The sequence below is a fragment of the Macaca fascicularis genome, chromosome 1, assembly GCF_037993035.2.
Source record: "Macaca fascicularis isolate 582-1 chromosome 1, T2T-MFA8v1.1".
In the NCBI taxonomy this organism is placed as follows: domain Eukaryota; kingdom Metazoa; phylum Chordata; class Mammalia; order Primates; family Cercopithecidae; genus Macaca; species Macaca fascicularis.
The window spans coordinates 157,090,042-157,111,099 of NC_088375.1; the positions used below are offsets into that span (position 1 = coordinate 157,090,042).

General features: G+C 45.5%; 1 protein-coding gene across 4 annotated transcripts in view; it reads right to left on the minus strand.

Annotated features, from left to right (window-relative positions):
• AK5 (adenylate kinase 5) overlaps positions 1-21,058 on the minus strand; it is a 293,062-nt gene that overhangs the window by 18,714 nt on the left and 253,290 nt on the right. For all 4 annotated transcript variants that reach the window (XM_005542979.5, XM_005542978.5, XM_045368561.3 and 1 more), the window contains exons 12-13: positions 18,280-18,396; positions 5,433-5,624 (exon numbers count right to left, since the gene is read on the minus strand). In XM_005542979.5, coding sequence (XP_005543036.2) covers positions 5,433-5,624; positions 18,280-18,396 — 309 coding nt within the window. The remainder of the gene's footprint in view (positions 1-5,432; positions 5,625-18,279; positions 18,397-21,058) is intronic.

The following is a 21,058-nucleotide window of genomic DNA, read 5'->3' on the forward strand; positions in this document are numbered from 1 at the left end:
GTGGCTCATGCCTGTAATCCCAGCACTTTGGGAGGCCAAGGCGGGTGGATCACAAGGTCAAGAGTTCGAGACCAGCCTGGCCAACATAGTGAAACCCCGTCTCTACTAAAAATACAAAAAATTAGCCAGGCATGGTGGTGGGTACCTGTAATCCCAGCTACTCATGAGGCTGAGTCAGGGGAATGGCTTGAACCCGAGAGGCGGAGGTTGTAGTGAGCCAAGATTGCGCCACTGCACCCCAGCCTGGGCGACAGAGCGAGACTCTGTCTCATAAAAACAAAAAACAAAACAAAAAAAATGGACTCCTAGGCTCCAGTGACCCACACTTGCCTTGGTTTTTCAGACGGCTGTGATTATAGACATGTGCCACCACACCTGACCAGTTTTCTATATTTTATAAAGCAAGTATGTGTTACTTTTTTAATAATAGACTTGGTAAATTCTAGTAGATCGTGTTCTATCCACTTTAGGAAGAAGAACTGAGAGGTGAAGCAGTGAAACGACTCACCAAAGTTGACGGAAGTGTGCCTGGGGCTTTCTGATGCACAGGCCCATATTCCGCCCCCCACCCCGCAGGGGGTCTTTGACTAGTAACTGTGCTTTTCATCCCCAAATGCTACATTTCAGTCATTTATGCCATAATAAATTATCTTGCTAAGGTGAAAGAAAACTTCTTCTTATAGGCTAACTCTAGTCAGTCGGGGGTGACGGTCCATCCTGCTGTGTTGAGTTAGTTTGTGAGGCAGCGTTCAGACTTGGTAGGAAGTGCCATGACCGGTGAACGCTGCCTGGCCCCAGTGCAGGGAGGTGGGGGATGGAATGGAGCGAATTCTTTCTTGGATGCAGGGTGAAGCTCTGCTTTCTGAGAGGGAGGAAAGCAGGCAGAAAGGGGTACACCTGTATCACGTATACTTCCATCTCCGGTGGGCATGTTATAAGAAATTCTAACTTTATTTTACAAGGATGGCATTATGATGACATAAAGAATAAGGGAGTAGCTGTATACATTCTGCTTTGCTTTAAAAATTCTCTTTGTTCGAAACTTTCTTGCACTTTCTTTAGCGAGCTGGTGGCCACAGGGCTGACTGTCATGGGGCGGGGGACGCGGGTGTCAGCTGATGGGTTCAGTGTCAGCATTGCTGGGTAGAGGCCTGAGGGGGGTGCTTCTGGCCTATGTGTGGGCTGCATGAGTTGGCCCACCCCGTGGCTTTCATTCCTAAATAAATCTCACAGAACTGCTGATTCGTCTCACTTGCTTTCTTGAAGTGCATTCACCAGCCCCACCTAGTTTTAAGAAAGCTCCTTAAGTGACCCAGAGGTCCTCCTGGGTGAGCAGCCCTGTCTTGGATCCAGTGAAACAACAGGGAGGAGGGGCAAACAGTCCAAACAGCATCACAGGAGCAGGCCACAAGCTGTTACTTAGAAACCAAGGGATATTAAGCTGATGCAAGAGGACTGGGCAAAAACCCAGAGGCCAGACAAAGAACGGGCCAGCGGCTTTCTCCCTCTCCAGAGGCAAACAATCCCATCCCCTCCCCTGCTTCTCCTGCAGTCCCCCTCTGTCGTCCTAGCTGCTGGCAAACCCTACGGGCACCTGCAGACAAATCTCTGCTTCCCGGGCCCAGCACACACTGTCTCTATGCTGGGTGTGTAGGGGGGACTGTTCATCTTTGCAGCTGTGTGGGTAGGGGATGGCCCTGGGCAGAGGCAGTGGGACGAAGCAGCCTCCCTGAGGCTCTTGGAGTCCTGAAGGCAGGAGCTCATGTTGCTCTGCAGTCCGGGCTGGAGAGGTTTTACATATTTGTGCAGTGGATCATAATGTTACCTCACCACGTACCCAGCTGCCAGCATCTCCAAAATGCAGGGGAAGTTGAAGAGATGAGCCAAAGGGGACTGCAAACCTCTTTTCCACCATTAAATACAATTTGTAGGAGGCCACTGGTTTGGACTAGGCTCCTGTTCTGGGCCCAACAGACGAAACCAACCAACATGGAGTCATCCGTGCTAAATGAAACAAACAACTTTGGTGTACACACTGTAACAGATGGCTGAGTTTTGGTAGTTACAGCAGCTGAGCTTAAGTCAGTGGTAGGTGGCCAGCTGATTCACGTAAGGCTGTAACTAATTAACCTCTGTTCCTCGCTTCTGTTTTCTAAACATAAATATTGCTTGACCATGTGGCTTATTCTTCAAACATTTTTCTGGTCCTGAGGTCTGCCCAATTCTAGAATCATGAATAAAAGCCAATAAAGATCTTTAAATGTGTTGCAATCTGGTCTTTTGGACACCATTAACTTAGAAAGCTCTAAGGAAGATTCCAGAAATCAGATTTGTCTGAGAACTCAACCCTGCACTTATGAGCAGTCATTTGTGAGTTTGTAGAATTCGGGTTGGAATAATACAACAGAGAGCTAAGAGGGATTTTCCAACTCTAAAAGTGGTTAAATCCTGAATTAGGAATTTTCCCACCTTTACAAATCTTTATAGTGGAAGAAATAGCTTTCTTTCTTTTTTTTTTTTATTTTTTGAGACAGGGATGCTCTCTGTCACCCAGGATGGAGTGCAGTGGTGCGATTTCGGCTCACTGCAGCCTCTTTCTCCTGGGTTCAAGTGATTCTTCTGCCTTAGCATCCTGAGTAGCTGGGATTATAGGCAAGCGCCACCACACCAGGAATTTTTTTTTTTTCTTTTTAGATGGAGTCTCACTCTGTCACCCAGGCTGGAGTGCAGTGGCGCCATCTCAGCTCACTGCAAACTCCGCCTCCTGGATTCAAGTGATTCTCCTGCCTCAGCCTCCCAAGTAGCTGAGATTACAGGCATGCACCACCGTGCCTGGCTAATTTTTGTATTTTTAGTAGAGATGGGGTTTCACCATACTGGCCAAGCTAGTCTTGACTCCTGGCCTCAAGTGATCAGCCTGCCTTGGCCTCCCAAACTGCTGGGATTACAGGCGTGAGCCACCGTGCCCAGATGGAAGAAATCTTTCTACCTGGGTAACTTCTGTGCATGTTCCAGGCTGCTCAAAAGGCAGAAATCACTAGACAATCTAATTTTGGAAAGGCCTTTGCAGCCCTGAATTCTTAAGACATTGCTCTTATATAATGCACTTTTTGTTTATGTTTTTTGTTTGTCTGAGAGAGAGTCTTGCTCTGTTGCCCAGGCTGGAGTACAGTAGTGCGATCATGGCAAACTGCAGCCTTGACCTCCCAGGCTCAAGTGATCCTCCCATTTCAGTCTCCCAAGTAGCTGAGACCACAGAGATATACCACCACGTCCAGCTAATTTTTGCATTTTTTGGAGAGACGGTCTTGAAATGTTGCCTAGGCTGGTCTTGAAACTCCTGGACTCCAGTAATCCTCCTGTCTTGGCCTCCCAAAGCACTGGAATAACAGGTGTGAGCCACTGCACTTGGCCCTGTTTTTAAAGATCGAAGTCTTTATTTTAAAAATGTGGCAGTCAGAGGTAATACAAAGCACAACAAATAAGTCTCACGTGCACATCAAGTCCTATTAATAGGCAGTAGCTGCCTGGAGTGCTGTGTTGACAAACATTCTCAGGCCACATCTGTTTACTGAGAAACAGTGCTGGGATAAACTAGCAATGGCTGCCATGGATGCGGAAGTGGGGGATGATGGCTCTCATGCCACATATTTTACACTCTGAGTTAAATGGAGAGGCATCTTTCAGACTTCTGTACCCAGTGTTTCTCAGGATTCTGGAAAGCGGACCATTAACAGAGTTAGAAGATAAGAATTATCAATGGTTTCCCCCGAAGGAATCAGTAATGTATCTTCCTCAGAGACAAGTTTGTTATTTATTGACGACGTCTCCTATCCTGTGAACAGCAAGAGATCCCACACTCCCTTCTGTGGTTCGAGTCCTCAGGATTTGGTTCCTGGACAAAAGCTCACTCTGTCGTCCTTATGGATTTGTTCCTGGATACTGTTCTAGCCTCTCAGTGGTCTCCTAGCCTTACCTTCTTGCATCCATTCTCCATAAGGATGATGGATTGAGCTTTCTAGATGGAAATCCTGATTATTCCTGCCCCTTCGGTAGTTCCGATCACTCACAGGACAATTATTTGCTCCCACATATGATCCACCTTCATCTAGTCCTTGCTTGCCTCTCCATCTCCATCTCTCATCCCTCTTTTCCTTGGCACTTTATGTCACAGCCTCATGGAGTTACTTGGTTTTCCTCATCTTCTCCACTTGGGGCTTCTCTGGTGTGGTGTGCACCCCCATTTCAGAGACTCAGCCGAGTCCTCCTCAGGCCACCTTCCTGGATCCTTACACTGGAGGAAAGGGCCCTTGCCACACACTCTGTGCTTGCTTTGATCTCATTGTGTGATCACACGTTTGTCTCTCTCTCCTAGTGAAACCCTAAGCTATGCAAGGATTCAATAATCTTATTTATTTGCATCCAAACCACTAGTGCAATTGATGGACTATGGGTGCCTGATACATAGTTATGGGATGAGTGGAAGGATGAGAACTGGGCAGTTTTCCCAAATTCATGAAATTGATGGTGAATCAGCACAGAGCTCATGATCAGTAGGTTGATACACTCGTTTCCTCACACTATCTTCATTGTTTTACTTAATTACCTGCTCTCCTGGCCCCATATGCACCCTCTTCTAAAAATGTTGGTTATCACAAGAAATTGAGGCAAAGGAGCCAACAGCCAATTGTGAATGATGTAAAATTATAGAAATTCAAAGTCATTGAATCTTAGCTCTAGTGAATCATCTCACAGTCCAGAGTCAGTGGCAGAGCTTACATCTCATTCATACCTCCCTCCCTCCCTCCCTTCCTTCTCTCCTTCCTCTCTCCCTCTCTCTCTTTTTTTGGGAAAAAGGAGTTGTTTTCAGCAACTATAAGGTCATCTGTGAAAATTATATGACCACCTTTTTATGGTCTATATGATGACAGATATTTAATTTTGATTGAAACAAAAGTGAAGAGTAAGGGATTCATATTTTGGTCCAAATTCTTGTTGTTGTTGTTTTCTTTGAGACAGGGTCTTGCTCTGTTGCCCAGGCTGGAGTGTAGTGGCACAATCTCAGCTCACTACAGCCTCCACCTCTGGGGCTCAAGCAATCCTCCCACCTCAGCCTCTTGAGTAGCTGGGATGACAGGCATGTGCCACCACACCCAGCTGATTTTTTGTAGAGGCGGGGGTCTCACTATGTTGCTTAGGCTGGTCTTGAACTCCTGGGCTCAAGCAATACACCCGCCTTGACCTCCCACAGTGTTGGGATTACAGGCAAGAGCCACTGTGCTAGGCCTTTAGGCCCCAGTGCTGCAGCTGCGCAGAGTTCTAATTCCCAGATCGCTTAACTAAAATGTTCTCAGCTTTTTCTCTTTTCATTAAAAAAAAAAAAAAAGAAAAGGTAAGTGACTTATTTCAGAGGGGAAAGTGAAGCGACTCGCCTTGTGTAGCTGTGTTTTCGTCTCGTAGTAGGCGATCACGGGGATGGACGCTCGGTAGTAGGCTTCCAGGCGCTTAGCGATGGTCTTGGTGGTGTCGTCCGCAGGCAGGCTGCTCTGGCTCCTTTGGAGAAGGCGGTTGGTCATGGTGTCCGCCGAGCAGTCCATACAGATCACCAAGTGTGGGTCTCCTATCTGGAGAAGGGAGTGGAGCACAACACAGTCAGAAACCTCACCCTGCTGATGTTCTGCAAAGGCCCAGGGCCTCTGCTTTTTCCTTTCTTGGCCTTCTGGTTCCCCTCAAGGTCCCAGCATTACACTGTGGTGCAATTGGGACTGGACTCCATAGCTCCCTCTTCTGTCAGTTCCCTTCCACACGCTGCCTCAGAGCTGCCTCTCGCCCTCAGCTTTTAGGCCACCTCACGTGATGCAGGGGCACATGTGCCACCCACTGCAGCCACTGTCTGTCTTCTGCACTGAGAAGAAAGGAGTATGTATGTGTGAGGGGGTGTTTCCTCTAATGTGAAGCCTTTGCTGACCACCAGAGGCAGAGCTAATCACTTCTCCTAGAAGCCACCACGATATCTTATAACAGCCACAGGTGGCATTCTGTGGCTGTGCCCGTACTGTGTCAGGGGAGTGGGGCATAATGCTTGAGCACACAGAGGCTGGAGTCAGGCTGCTTAGGGTCAAACCCTGGTGTCATGGCTTGTCTCCAGGATGGGCTCCATCAATTCGTTATCTCGCTTTATTCGTAAGCTACTCTCCCACTGAGACACAGAAACACCTTGAATCTGACCTGTAACCGTTTTGATCAACAGACTATAGCGGAAACAATGTCCCTGCTTTTAGAGTCCAGGTCACAAGAAATTCTGCAGTTTCTGTCTGGTTTTGTGGAACACTCGCTGCAGCGGGGAGTCCGCTGCCACCTAAGACGTCCAACTATCCTGAGACTGCCAGTCTGAGAGGAAGGCCAAGCCAGCCATGTGGAGAGGCCATGTGGATGCAGATGCCCACCAGCCCCCAACTGTTTTAGACATCCCAGCCCTGGCTGCAGACATGGATCTCAGCCCCGGCCACTTTCTGAGTGCAATTACATAAGGAACCCCAAGTGAGAACCAGCCCGCTGAGCCCCATAACCTCCAGAACCATGAGAGATAATAACAAATTGTTGTTTAAAGTTTGTATTTTATTTTATTTTGTAAGAGATGGGGTTTTTGCTCTGATGCCCAGGCTGGAGGGCAATGGCTATTCACAGGCATAATTATAGTGCACTATACAGTCTTGAACTCCTGGACTCAAGTGATCCTCTTGCCTCAGCCTCCGGAGTAGCTGGCGCTACACACACATGCCACTGGGCCAGGCTTACATATTGTTAACTGACTTCCTCATTAACTAGAAGTCTCACTCAACTTCTCTGCATCTGAGTTTTCTCATTCATACAATGAGGACGATCATAGGATTGCTGTGAGGATGAAATAAAATTAAATAAGGTAATGTACGTATGCTCCTTGGCATACGGCAGACACTAACGATTCACTATTACGTTTATTTCCTCTATGAGGCTTAGGTTCCCCGTGTGCAGGGATTAAGAATTCTCCGCTCCTAGTCCCAAGTCTTGCACACAGTAGGTGATGAAGAAATGTTTTAATGAATGAGTGATGGTGGTATGATCTGTGGTATGAGTCTTCCATCTCCATATCCTTCTCTTAAATGTTCTTTTGTCTCTGGAACATGCTTACTTTGCATCCTCCTCCAACCCTGGATCAAAGGAAACCATTACTCCCCGTGACCTTGCCACATTCGAGCTGTGAGTAAATGAAGGCTTGCCACCCCTGTAGAAAGTGTGTGGGGTGGGATGAGAGCAAAGTTCAGTCAAGAAGAGGATGTTTAGGCAACACGGAGAACTCACAACATCGTGAGTTGCCAGACAGTGTTGGTCAAACATATATCTACCTCCTCTGAGGGGTGTACTTTAAGGAACAGAGTGGAAACACTCTCCAAAATCTACAACAGTGCAATAAACTTCTGGAATAGGTCATGCGACTCTTCTGTCTGTATTAATTGGAAGGAAAAAAAAGAAGAGCATTTGTGCAGCAAGAAAGGCTGGGTGAGGGTTTAGGGAAAAAAATGACCATTGTTCACCAGCAGAGGGCGAGCTTGGGAGGCGGCTTAATGTTCTCCCTGAAAGAACTTCAGGTTAGGGTTGCATGAGGCAGCCAGGCGATTTTTCCAATTGTGAGGTCATTTTCAGGCCACTCGTGGGGACAGGAAAGATAATTCAGGGACACAGGTACAAAGAGAGATTATGTGTCACTGAGCAGGAGCTGGCAACAAATGACCTTTTAGACCAAAATAAGCACCAAAGGGGCAGAGAGGTAGCTTTTTCTTCCACACTGATGTGGAAAGTGTGGCCCCTGGGCCAGCACCATGTCTTGGAAGCTTGTTAGAAATGCAGACTCTCAGGCATAACATGCGACCTGCTGAAGCAGAATCTGCTTTTTTTTTTTTTGCGACAGAGTTGTCTCTGTAGCGCAGGCTGGAGTGCAGTGATGTGATCACTGCAACCTCTGCCTCCCAAGTTCAAGCAATCCTCCTGTCTTAGCCTCCCAAGTAGCTGGGATTACAGGTGTGCGCCACCACACCGGGTGAATTTTTGTATTTTTAGTAGAGACAGGGTTTCACCATGATGGCCAGGCTGGTCAAGAACTCCTGACCTCAAGTGATCCGCCCACCTCAGCCTCCCAAAGTACTGCGATTACAGGTATAAGCCACCGCGCCCAGCCTAGAGTCTGCATCTTAACAAGATCCCTCGCTGAGTCTTCACAACATCCTAGTTTGATAAGCTACTCTGCCAAGCCATTTTCCTGTGCCAAAACTAGGGGGTTTGGCCTAAACTCTCTCCTGGAATCAGCACTCTCCTCCTATATAAAAAAGCTATCGATCAGTTATTCTATTTGGAAGTGACCTGAACCATTTGTTTTTAATACCTCAATTTTTTGAAATGTTTGAATGAGATACCATTTAATTTTTTTTTTTCAAAATGCTTTGCTATATATCATTAGAAAGTCCCCTGGAGTAGCTGTCTGGCTCCCAGCTCTGCTCTGTTATCACCGGACTGTGGTTAGTCTTCAACAGCAAGTAGGCAGGCGAGCAGAGGCGGCTGAATGAATCAGAGACTTCGGAACATTGGCCTGCCCCCAGCATCACCCCGTTGGCATCCTAGGGCTCTGCCACCAGCATCACTGGATTCTCCACGGCCTTTGGTTTTCAGGGGACCTTAGTTAGAACACAAGTGCCCTTGGAAGGGCTGCTGAGGCGCCATCAGCAACATTTCAGCAGCTGGCTAAGCTTCACTGTGCTGAGGGCTTTACAAACAGCCATCCCTTAAGCCCTCTGGCACCCTTGCTGGGAAGTACGATTATTCCCACTTTAAGGATGAGGAAATGGAGACCCTCAGAGGTTAACCTTGCCAAGGTCACTAGGGACTAGTGAGTGACAGGCCTGAAGCAGATGCATGTAACCCCAACGCCTGGTGACCTCACCCTGATGGAGAGAGCCAGCGCCTTCAGAATGAGGCTTGGGCAAGAAGCTGAGTGGGCCAGATGGAACCAGGAGAGAAGAGCAGGGCCATGGGAAAGGGAGTGAGTGGAGAGGGGTGCCTACTCACTTATTTTAGTTTTCAGAAGCCGCCTCTGCTGCCTCTTGGGATCTAATGGGACCACGCTCATCCTTGCATCCCTGAGGGGATGACGGCAGCCCACCAGCACGAGGACATCAGCATCGTGGGCTGTGATCATGGTTTTGCTTTGGTCATTCCAGCAAGTGGAGCGGGAGGAGAAGTTTGCCCTCCTGCCCTCTGACTCCACCCCCACCTTAGTTTTCTTCTGATTAAGTCAGAATGGGTGTTAGCCCATGTTTACCAGTGGGCAGGAGCTCTCCATGCCATCCAGGAACTCTCTTTGTTGAGAATAACAACTATCTTATTCTTGGTGTGTGTCTCAGTTTCCTCATTTAAAAATGAGGATAATAATAGTGTTTGACTCACAGGACTATTGTGAGGGTTAAATGAGTTTGTACATGTAAAACCCCTGATCCATTTCAAACACTACATAAATGGAGCTAATGTTATTTAAGGCGGGCTTGGCAACATAGTCATCTTTTGAACTGTAAAGTATCCCACTGGTCAGATTTAGGTCTAGAAAGAGTCAGTGGCTTCACTCAGGCTTTTAGCCTAAGTCACACGCTCCAGCATGTCTACCAGAGTCTCCCTACGCTGGCAGGAAAGGGCCGTGGCTGAAAAGAAAGTGGCGTGCCTACTTCTCATTTGCTCTCACCTTGAGGTATGTCCCCTTGGGGGAATCTCACTAGAGGAGGAATATCTGGGTCATTCCAGCATTCCTGAACACACAACCCTAACGATAGTAATACTACTCAATTGATATATACCTTCTCCCCCCACACCGCCATTACGCAGCTCTAAGTTCTGCAGCGAACCAGGAACCAGAAGAAGAGAGCAGAACATCTCAAGTGGAAAATCCTATGTGGCCTCCAGGGCTGCCCACAATTCTAAACAACTCGAACACACCAACTGGACATTCCCTTGGCCAGACTCAAACTTTGTGCGTGTGTGCATATGTGTGTATGTGTTAAGAGCTCATTCTGAAGATTAGAATACACTTATAAACAGAAACACTGGTTCTGTCAATGAAGTGTCTTGAGATGGTTGAGAGTAGTGAGGCAGAGGGATCACTGTGAAGCCATCATTCCCATCTCCATGAGAGTTATGTACATATTCTGGCTAAAGGCAGAATTTCACCTAAGAGTCTTTTGGGAGGGAAAAGCCAAGAGCAAACCCATGCATTCTACTTCTATTAATATGACTTCTGTTAATATGAGTTCTGTTAATATGTGGTTAATTTGGCTGGTGTTGAGTATGAGATTGGCTTAACACTGGAAAGCATTTTGATTTCACACCAGGGAGTCAGGCTAAGCACAGAGCCCTTCTCAAGATGGTAAGAATCTATAAAATGGCTCACGCCGGTAGTCCCAGCACTTTGGGAGGCCGAGGTGGGCGGATCACGAGGTCAGGAGTTCAAGACCAGCCTGACCAACATGGTGAAACCCCATCTCTACTAAAAATACAAAAATCAGCTGAGCGTGGTGGGGGGCGCCTGTAATCCCAGCTGCTGAGGCAGGAGAATCGCTTGAGGCCGGGAGGCGGAGGTTGCAGTGAGCTGAGATCACGCTGCTGCACTCCAGCCTGGGTGAGAGAGCAAGACTCCATCTCAAAAAAATGAAGAAAAAAAAAAAATCGATAAAATGGGGGTACTAACACCTATTAAGTAGGACTGTAAAAATTAATCAAATTGCATGTGTAAAGCATCGAGTTCAGTTCCTGGCACACTGTAAGTACTGAAAAAATTATTATTATTCCTATGTTCTGTATGATTTTAACTATGCAAAAACGGGCAGAACAAAGATGGCGAGAATATACATCAAATGTTGAAGGTATTATCACTGGATGGTTAGTTATTCTTTGTTTTGTATTTTTGTGTATTGTTTCATATTATATTTTTATTTCTATAGTCAGAAAAAATACACATTATTGAAAAAACTGTAAAGATTTATTGAACACCATATGTAGGCTTATAAATGTGTAAAGGCACTTGTCAAGGATCCCATCCAATCTTCCCAAAAGTCACTGAGGTACATATTTCCAACCAACACGTTGTAGAAGAGGAGATAGAGGTCTACAAAGTTAGCTGACTTGCTTACCAGCCAATGAGTTACAAAGCCAGCTTCCAAATACAGGCCTGTTCACACCAGAGTCACTATAAGCAGGGGTTCTCAGCTGGAGTGGGGAATGAGGATGGTGATCAGAAACCCTGACTCCTCTCTTATATTCCTTCTGCCCCGTTACACACATCTACATGCATATATGCACACATACATGTACATACACACAGCCCCTCCTCCAGTAAATCATGCTGCAAACTGAAGGCATAGGTTATAATTCAACAGGGACAGAACCAGCTTGGGGAATAGAAGATAGGAAGGTAACAGAGAAACCACACACAGACTTACCCTTAAGCTGTGGACATTAGTTTGCATTTGATTTTTAGCGATGTCATATGCAGTGGCCAAGGAAATCGTCAAAGGACCTTGCATCTCGGATAACTCAGCTACAGGTATGCAAAAGTGTCAGCCTAACTAACTGAATTTTTAAAGGAACTGATGGTCCAATGCATTGGACACATCAATCTCGGTGACCCAGAAAGGTTGGTGAGATTTTTGTGGGCTGGTTAAAACCTCTCCAGGCTTGAATGGACCTCAAACGTAGTTGCAGGCCTGATGCACAAATGGGAAATATATGCTTTCAACCAAGCGGATTACTTTGAATCTCTGGGGAAAATCAGATGTCTGCATTTGTCTTTGTCAAATTTCAAATGAATTTTTTGCCTATAATTTGGAGGGGAGCTACAAATGAAGGGCCCTGCAGGGCAGTAATGGGTCAACAGTAGCGTTTATAGCATCTTTGTTTATCTGGTCAGGTTTTATTATTATTATTATTTTTTGAGATGGAGTTTCACTCTGTCACGCAGGCTGAGGTGCAGTGGTGCAATCTTGGCTCACTGCAACCTCTGCCTCCTGGGTTCAAGCGATACTCCTGCCTCAGTCTCCCGAGTAGCTGGGATTACAGGCATGTGCCACCATGCCTGGCTAATTTTGTATTTTTAGTAGAGATGGGGTTTCGCCATGTTGGTCTGGCTGGTCTCGAACTCCTGACCTCAGGTGATCTGCCTGCCTTGGCCTCCCAAAGTGCTGGGATTACAGGCGTGAGCCACCATGCCTGGCCATCTGGTCAGGTTTAAAGCAGGTGCTCATTCTGGAGGGCTGCATGTGTTGTCTTGCACACCTGCTAAATTGATACTAGAATCTTCTAAAGTTACTGTCCAGGGACAAATCAGTGTCACTCTTGGTCTCTGTAAGTTCCTCCCAGCAGTATGTAAGAAACTCTCTTTGTAGATGTCTAAAATCTCACTTAAGGGTTGTATGCTCAGTAATGAAATAGGTCACCTGTGTGTTGTTTGAAATGGCATCATGAATTTTAGCATTGGGTGTAAGTGTCCAGTCACCATGTTGATGACTTTCTTGTTCCTTAGTTCTAGTTAGGCTTCTTCTCTGCCACATTCTAAAACCTGTCTGACCAGGGACCACAGTGGGAGAGGAAGGATTTTGCTTTACTTTAGGGAAGATCACATGGATCATTTGAATTCATACTTACCCAAAGGCCAGAGGACAGACCAATGGGCTGCATAGAGCTCTGAGCTCAGCCCAACTGGGTTTTAAGCAAAGGAGGAAGTGGTGATGGAGCAGGAATTTTAGAGGTTTGTATGAGGTGTGATTAACAAATGAGTGATGCTAAACTAGATACTATTTTATAAACTTTTATAGCTTAGAAGACATTTATGTATGTTGTATGATCTGATGTTTACAAAACCTTTTAAATGGGTGTTAACAGGTATTATTATCTCCGTAATATATGACAGAGGTGAAAACCTAGGTTTTCTGACTCCAGAGCACATGAGTGACATGCTTTAATGATTCCACCTTGGGAAGCTCCAAGGGCTGTCATTGCTCAGAATGGTGTGGAACCCCATAGGCCTAAGTTCTGGGGTTTGCCTTCAGACTTAGTTTTAAAATTCCCCAAAGAAGAATAAGGATTATAATTTAATTTAATTTTTTTGTTGTTGACTGAGAGAGAGAGAGAGAGAGAGAGAGAGAGAGAGAGAGAGAGAGAGCCCTTATTTATTTACTATACATCTTTTCCTTGACCATTTGAGGGTTTCACAAGAATATTCTACCACCTCTCAGAGCAATTAAAAAAAAAAAAAAAAAAAAGACTTGGCCGGGCACGGTGTTTCATGCCTGTAATCCCAGCACTTTGGGAGGCCAAGGAGGGTGGATGACGAGGTCAAGAGATCGAGACCATCCTGGCTAACACGGCGAAACCCTGTCTCTACTAAAAATACAAAAAATTAGCAGGGCGTGGTGGCGGGCGCCTGTAGTCCCAGCTACTTGGGAGGCTGAGGCAGGAGAACGGCGTGAACCCGGGAGGCGGAGCTTGCAGTGAGCCGAGATCGCACCACGGACTCTATCTGGGTGACAGAGCGAGACTCCGTATCAAAAAAATTTAAAAAAAAAAAAAGAAAAGACTTTTATTTCCATCACTTCCAAAAACGTACCGGACCTGTCCTGACTTTCCTGGAGGCTCTCTCAGAGCTCTTCTAACCTTAAGTTCAAGGGCAAGGTAACTGGGAAAAGCCTGAACCTGAGTAAACACTGTTGATCCTGCAGCAGTTGTTATACATCTGCAATTGTATTTTAGTGTCATGTTTACACAACTGCCAGTCCTCATAGACAGGAAGCTTCTCAAGGGTTGGACCACACCTTCCTCTCTTTGTATCCCCTCCAACCCCCAGCCCTGCACAGGCCTTGATTCTAAGGTGGTATAAAAAAATTTTCCTGTTCTTCAGTTACTTAGAATGTATCCCTAGGGACTTATCCACAGCCTAGACGTTGGCTAGAAGATCAGAATAAACAAAATCTAAAACAATCCATGGAAGGCTTAATATTGCTCAGATGTTGATATTACCCAAAATGATCTACAAATTTAATGTAATCCCTATCAAAATCCCAATGGTTTTTTTTTTTTTTTTTTCCCCAGGAATAGAAACATCATTCTAAAACCATATAGAATTTCAAGAGGCCCTGAATTGCCAAAACAATCACCAAAAAGAACCACAAAACTGGAAGTCTCACACTTCCTGATTTCAAAACTTATTACTAAGCTACAGTAATCAAAAGAATGTGGTATAGGCATAAAGACAGATATATAGACAGAATAGACAGTCCAAAAATAAACTCTCACCTACATATGGTCAAATGATTTTTCATGAGGATGCTAATATGGTTTGGAATTTGTCCCCTCCAAATCTCATGTTGAAATGTGACCTCCAGTGTTGGAAGTGGGGCCAGGTGGAGGTGTTTGGGTCATGGGGGCAGACTGCTCATGAATGGCTTGGTGCTATCCTCGTGGTAATGACTGAGTTCTCATTCCATGAGTTCACGGAAGATGTGATTATAGAAAAGAGTCAGGGGCCTCTGACCTCTCTCTCTCAACATGTGATGCACTGGCTTCTTCCTCACCTTCTGCTGTGAGTGGAAGCTTCCTGAGGCCTCACCAGGAGCAGATGCCAATGCCATGCTTCCTGTACAGGCTGCAGAACCATGAGCCAAAATAACCTCTTTTCTTTATAAATTACCCAGCCTTAGGTATTCCTCATAGCAATGCAAATGGACTAACATAAATGTCAAGATCATTCTGTGGGAGAAAATATTCTTTTGACAAATGGCATTGGGAAAACTGGATATCCGTATGCAAAATAATCTGACACCATATACAAAAAATTCACTCAAAATGGATCAAGGCTGGGGGTGGTAGCTCACGCCTGTAATTCCAGCACTTTGGGAGGCCAAGGCAGGCGGATCACATGAGGTCAGGCGTCCAAGACAAGCCTGGGCAACATGGTGAAACTCCGTCTCCACTAAAAGTACAAAAAAATTAGCCAGGCGTGGTGGCATGTGCCTGTAGTCCCAGCTACTGGGGAGGCTGAGGCACAAGAATTGCTTGAACCTGGTAGGGAGAGGTTGAAGTGAGCCAAGATTGCACCACTGCACTCCAGCCTGGGCGACAGACTGAGACTCCATCACAAACAAACAACAAACAAACAAACAAACAAACTGGATCAAAATACCTAAATATATAAGCACTAAAACTACAAAGCTTTTAAAAGAAAACACAGAGGGAAGGCTTCATGGGGATTAGGCAATAATTTCTTGTACAGGACAAAAAGCACAGGCAACAAAAGTAAAAATAGATCAATTGGACTACACCAAATGAAAAGCTTTTGTGCATCAAAGGACACAATCAAAAGAGTGAAAAGACAGCCTATCAAATGAAAGAAAATATCTGTAGGTCATATATCTGATAAGGAGTTACTATCTAAAATATATAAAGAACTCCTACAACTAGACAACAACAAAAAGAAAACAACTTCATTTAAAAATGGGTAAAGGACTCAAATAGACATTTCTGCAGAGAAGATATACAACTGGCCAAAAAGCATATGAAAAGATGCTCAATGTCACTAATCATTAGAGAACTGCAAATCAAAACCACAATAAGATACCACCTCATACCCATTAGGATGGCCACTATCAAAACAACCCATAAAATAACAAGTGTTGGTGAGAGAAATTGAAATTCTCATGCATCGTCGGTAGGAATGTAAAATGGTGTGGCCACTATGGCTGGCAGTATGTACGTATATATGTAGTATGGTGGCTCCTTAAAAAATTAAAAATAGAATTACCATATGATCTAGCAATTCCTCCTGTGGGTATATGCCCAAAAGAACTAAAGCAGGAACTTGAACAGATACTGTGTACACGTAGTCATGGTAACATTATTCACAATAGCCAGAAAGTGAAAGAAACCTCAGTCTCTATCAATAGGTGAATGAATAAAAATAATGTGGCATATACATACAATGGAATGTTATTTGACCTGGAAAAGGAAGGAAATTCTGACACATGCTGCAGCATGAATGAACCTTGAGGACATTTTTTTAAGTGAAATAAGAGGTACCTAGAATAGTGAAATTCATGGAGATGGAAAGAAAAATGGTTGTCAGGAGCTGGGGAAAGGAGGGAGAGGGTAGAGTTTCAGGCAGGTGCGGTGGCTCACACCTGTAATCCCAGCACTTTGGGAGGCTGAGGCGAGAGGATCACCTGACCCCAGGAGTTCAAGTTCAGCCCTGGTAACAGAGTGAGATCTTCATCTCTACGAAAAATCAATAAGTTTAGCTGGGTGTGGTGGTGCACACTTGTAGTCCCAGCTGCTCAGGAGGTCGAGGTAGGAGGATTGCTTGGGCCTGTGAAGTTGAGGCTGCAGTGAGCTATGACTGCACCACTGCACTCCAGCTGGGGCAGCAGGGCAAAACCTTGACTCCAAAAATAAAAATAAATAAAATAATAAGTAAATAAATAAAGGGTAGACTTTCAGTTTAGCAAGATAAAAAGAGTTTTCAAGATGGATGGTGGTGATGGTTTCACAACAATATGAATGTACTTAACATCATTGAACTGTACACTTAAAAACGGTTAAGATAACACATTTCGTTATGTCTATTTTACCACAATTATTTAAAAAGTAGAACAATGCTCCCAATTCAATTTTGTAAAACACTAGTTGATTTACGTTGAGGTTTGTGCTCTTGAAGTGGTTTGTTTCATGGGAAAAAGCTCATTAGAACTTGGGCATTGTGAGTGTCCCCCATCAAGAACTGCCTGAACCTTCCACAGTCATGGGGCTCTGCTCTGCAAATCTACTTCTCCCTGCCCACCCCCATCTTGCTGATGGAAGCTCTGGAGTTGAGGGATAGCCAGAGTGGGTCCAGGGTCCGCACATGCCAACTAGACCTAGACATGTTTTCTTTGACTCTGGTTTCCTGTAGGGAGTGTAGGGGAAGATGAGCAATTGACCTTGAAGTATTTCAACACTGTCTAAGGAAGTTAAATGAAACAGCTCAGAAGGAGGTCAAAGTAAACCCCCAGAGGCACGCAAGTATAATTCACCTCAATCAATGTCACTGGAGGTGGATGGCAATGGGTCCCGCAAAATCTTAGTCCTGCCAGCAGGTGGCACTTACCAGTAAGTTGTCACCAGCTGTGTGGCCATGGGGACGTCATTAACCCTCTCTGGGCTTCACTCATTACCCTTAACGTGAGGACAGTACTTCCCCTATCTATCTAAAAACGTTATTTTAAAAAAATGAGAAAACTGCATATGAAAAATGTTTCAAAACTAGTCTAAAGAGATCTCTGTATAAATACGAATTTCTCCAGGCTGGTCAGTTTTTGTTTAACAAATGAGGCCAGTTGTACCCTTCTTGCCTGGACTTGTAAAATTACAGGTACCCTCTATAAAGTGTGGGCACAGGATCTGGCCCAGAGTGGGTTCAATACGTGGCAGCCACGATGGTTTCTACTTACTGCTGCTCCCCTGTGAGTGGCCCTGACCCACCCTCCTCACTAGGAGAGGGTGGGCTGGCAGGTAGGACAGCGGGAGGATAGTGGGAGGGTGGTGTGTAGTTCTGATGCTGCCTGTCCAGCACCCATTCCCCTGTCTTCTTGTAAAGGCAGCCCTTACTTTTCCTGGGGGTGATTTTCCTTCCCTGTGTGGTTCAGGTGTGGTGCCCTTGCCGCCTCCTCCCTTCCCATCCTTCCCTGGTCCTCCAGGCTGGGCCAGCCAGCATATTCCCTCCCCTTCCCTCTTGGCCACAGTGATTGGCTCAGTGATGATGGGACTGTGACCAAATCCAGGATAAGGAAAGATAACTCTGGGTCTTTTGCTGGACCCACTGGGAAACAGAAACCCTTTTCTATGAGGCCACTTAGATGGTAGAAGGTAAGCCTTGATCAGGAAGAAAATGAGGCCAACACAAAGGAAAGAGAATTAGAGAGAGAGAGAGAGTCAGACAATTGATGAACACATTCGGATATCTGGAGTCAACCAAATCCAAACCACTGCTGGGTGTTTTAGTTGCTTAAGTCAATAAATCTACTCCTTTTTAAAAATTTCTAGTTTGAGTTAAGTTTCTGCCCCTTGTAATGGAAAGTTTTCATTAATGTAATTGGGAAAGACATAGACTTTGAATTATCCCCCAACCTCAATGATGTACCTTATTTTTCTTCTGGAAGGATCCCCATAACAACCACTCACCCTGCGTCCGAACTCTTCCCCTTGCTTCACCTCCCGAGGATAGCCGTCAATCAGGAAGCCCCTGGTGTCCCCGAGGCTGGCCACCATGGCCTCCTTCAGGAGCTCCAGAACGATGCCCTGGAGCAAAGTGAGAGTGGTCAGGACCTGAGCTCCTTCACAGAACACTAGAAGTACCCCAAGTCTCCTTCAGTCATCCACTGAGGGGGGAGGAAGGTTCAGATAAGGTTAACAGCAGACAGCGATTGACCATATTTCATTTCACTCTTCCACCTCCACGCCATATTTTAATATCTATGAAATTGGCAGGTATTTATAATCAGTTCTGCATCATAGTTTAATTGTTAGTGTTTTTTTCTTACTGGTATATTCTTACCAGTTATCTATCTTAAAATATTGGCATCTTAGATGAGATAAGGTAGCTGTATTTTATATGGTATCACTCCATGAATTAGGCATAATGGCAATTTAAAACTAGACAAAACATGGTATAAAAAGTATTTTACTGGCTGGGTGCGGTGGCTCATGCCTGTAATCCTAGCACTTTGAAAGGCCGAGGTGGGCGGATCACCTGAGGTCAGGAGTTCAAGACCAGCCTGACCACCATGGCAAAACCCCATCTCTACTAAAAATACAAAAACGGGCATCATCGTTGTGGGTGCCTGTAATCTCAGCAACCCGGGAGGTTGAGGCAGGAGAATCACTTGAACTCGGGAGGTGGAAACTGCAGTGAGCCAAGATCGCGCCACTGCACTCCAGCCTGGGTGATGAGCGAGTCTGTGTCTCAAAAAAAAAAAAAAAAAGGTATTTTGCTGTTAACCTTTTTCCAGTAAATATTTTATAAAATTTGACATCTACTTAAAAGACTTTTGGTAGATGTAAAGTAGCATTTTCAAGCAAGATCACTTTCTTTGTTGAAAATTTGTATTTAACAAGTGCTTATGGTAAATGAAGTAGGAGAAATACACCAGAGTCTGGAAATTGGTAGAGGAAAAATACAATCAGCTGCCAGTGGAGGAACTCCCTGCTTGTGGGATCTGTGCGTTCTGGCAGGGGCTTGGGGAATGCGGCCATTGCAAGTGTGGTCAGAATCTATCCCTAGATAATCATGAATGAAGTCCTCATGAAGTTTATATTCTAATGAAGAAGACAGACAATATTGATGAACAAATAAATATATAATGAAGAGTCAGCTACAGATAACTGATAGGTACAAAATTAAAGCAGGACAAAGAGGTACAGAATGCTAGAGGTGTTGCTTTCTATAGGGTGGTCAGGGAAGGCATCTGATAAAGTATAACACTGAAGTGGAGATCTGGATGAAGAAGCAAACTGTGTGACTGTATGAAGAGAGAGCGTCAGGCTGCAGACAGAGCAAATGCAAAGGCCCTGCGGCAGGAACAGTCTGACGTGTGGGAGGAACAAGGAGGCTAGTGGTGGGTGGGAGTGAGCAAGGTGAGAGTGGTGGGAAACAACACTGGAGAGGGAGCTGGAGGCCAGAGCTGCAGGAAGGACTGTGGATTTCATCCTAAGTGCAGTGGGCAGCCATTGGAAGGTTTTGAGGAAGGGAATAACGCACTTTGGTAAATGCTTTAAAGAAATCATTCTGGCTGTGGCTGAGACCTACTGGGGTGCATTCTCAGAAGGTTAAGGTGTTCTTTTTTTTTTTTTTTTGAGACCGAGTCTCACATTGTCGCCAGGGCTGGAGTGCAGAGGCATGATCTTGGTTCACTATAACCTCTGCCTCCCAGGTTCAAGCGAGTCTCCTGCCTTAGTCTTCCAAGTAGCTGGGATTATAGGTGCCTGTCACCACGCCCAGCCAATTTTTTGTATTTTTAGTAGAGATGGGGTTTCACCATGTTGGCCACGCTGGTCTTGAACTCCTGACCTCGTGATTCACCTGCCTCAGCCTCCCAAAGTGCTGGGATTATAGGCATGAGCCACTGCGCCCAGCCAGGTTAAGCATTCTAAGTCACAGGATGAGATAGGAGGTCAGTACAAGATACAGATCATAAAGACCTTGCTGATAAAACAGGCTGCAGTAGAGAAACTGGGTAAAACCCATCAAAAACAAGACGGCAACAAGAGTGACCTCTGGTCATCCTCACTGCTACACTCCCACCAGCGCCATGACAGTTTACAAATGCCACAGCAACGTCAGGAAGTTACCCTATATGGTCAAAAAAGGGAAGCATGAATAACCCACCCCTTGTTTAGCATATCATCAAGAAATAATCCATAAAATGGGTAACCAGCAGCCTTCGGGGCTGCTCTGTCCATGCAGTAGCCATTCTTTTATTCCTCTACTTTCTTTTTTTTTTTTTCTGAGACAGAGTCTCGCTCTGTCACCCAGGCTGGAGTGCAGTGACGCGATCTTGGCTCACTGCAAGCTCTGCCTCCTGGGTTCAGGCCATTCTCCTGCCTCAGCCTCCCGAGTAGCTGGGACTACAGATGCCCACCACCACACCCGGCTAATTTTTTGTATTTTTAGTAGAGACAGGGTTTCACTGTGTTAGCCAGGATGGTCTCGATCTCCTGACCTCGTGATCCGCCGGCCTCGGCCTCCCAAAGTGCTGGGATTACAGGCGTGAGCCACCACGCCCGGCTCTACTTTCTTAACAAACTTCCTTTCACTTTACAACTCGCCCTGAATTCTTTCCTGCACAAGATCCAAGAACAGTCTCTTGGGGTCTGGATCGGGACCTCTTTCTGATAACAGCTGCTGTGGAAAGAGGAGACTGTAGGGAAAAGGGTGGGCTCCAGGAAGCCAGCTAAGTGGTAA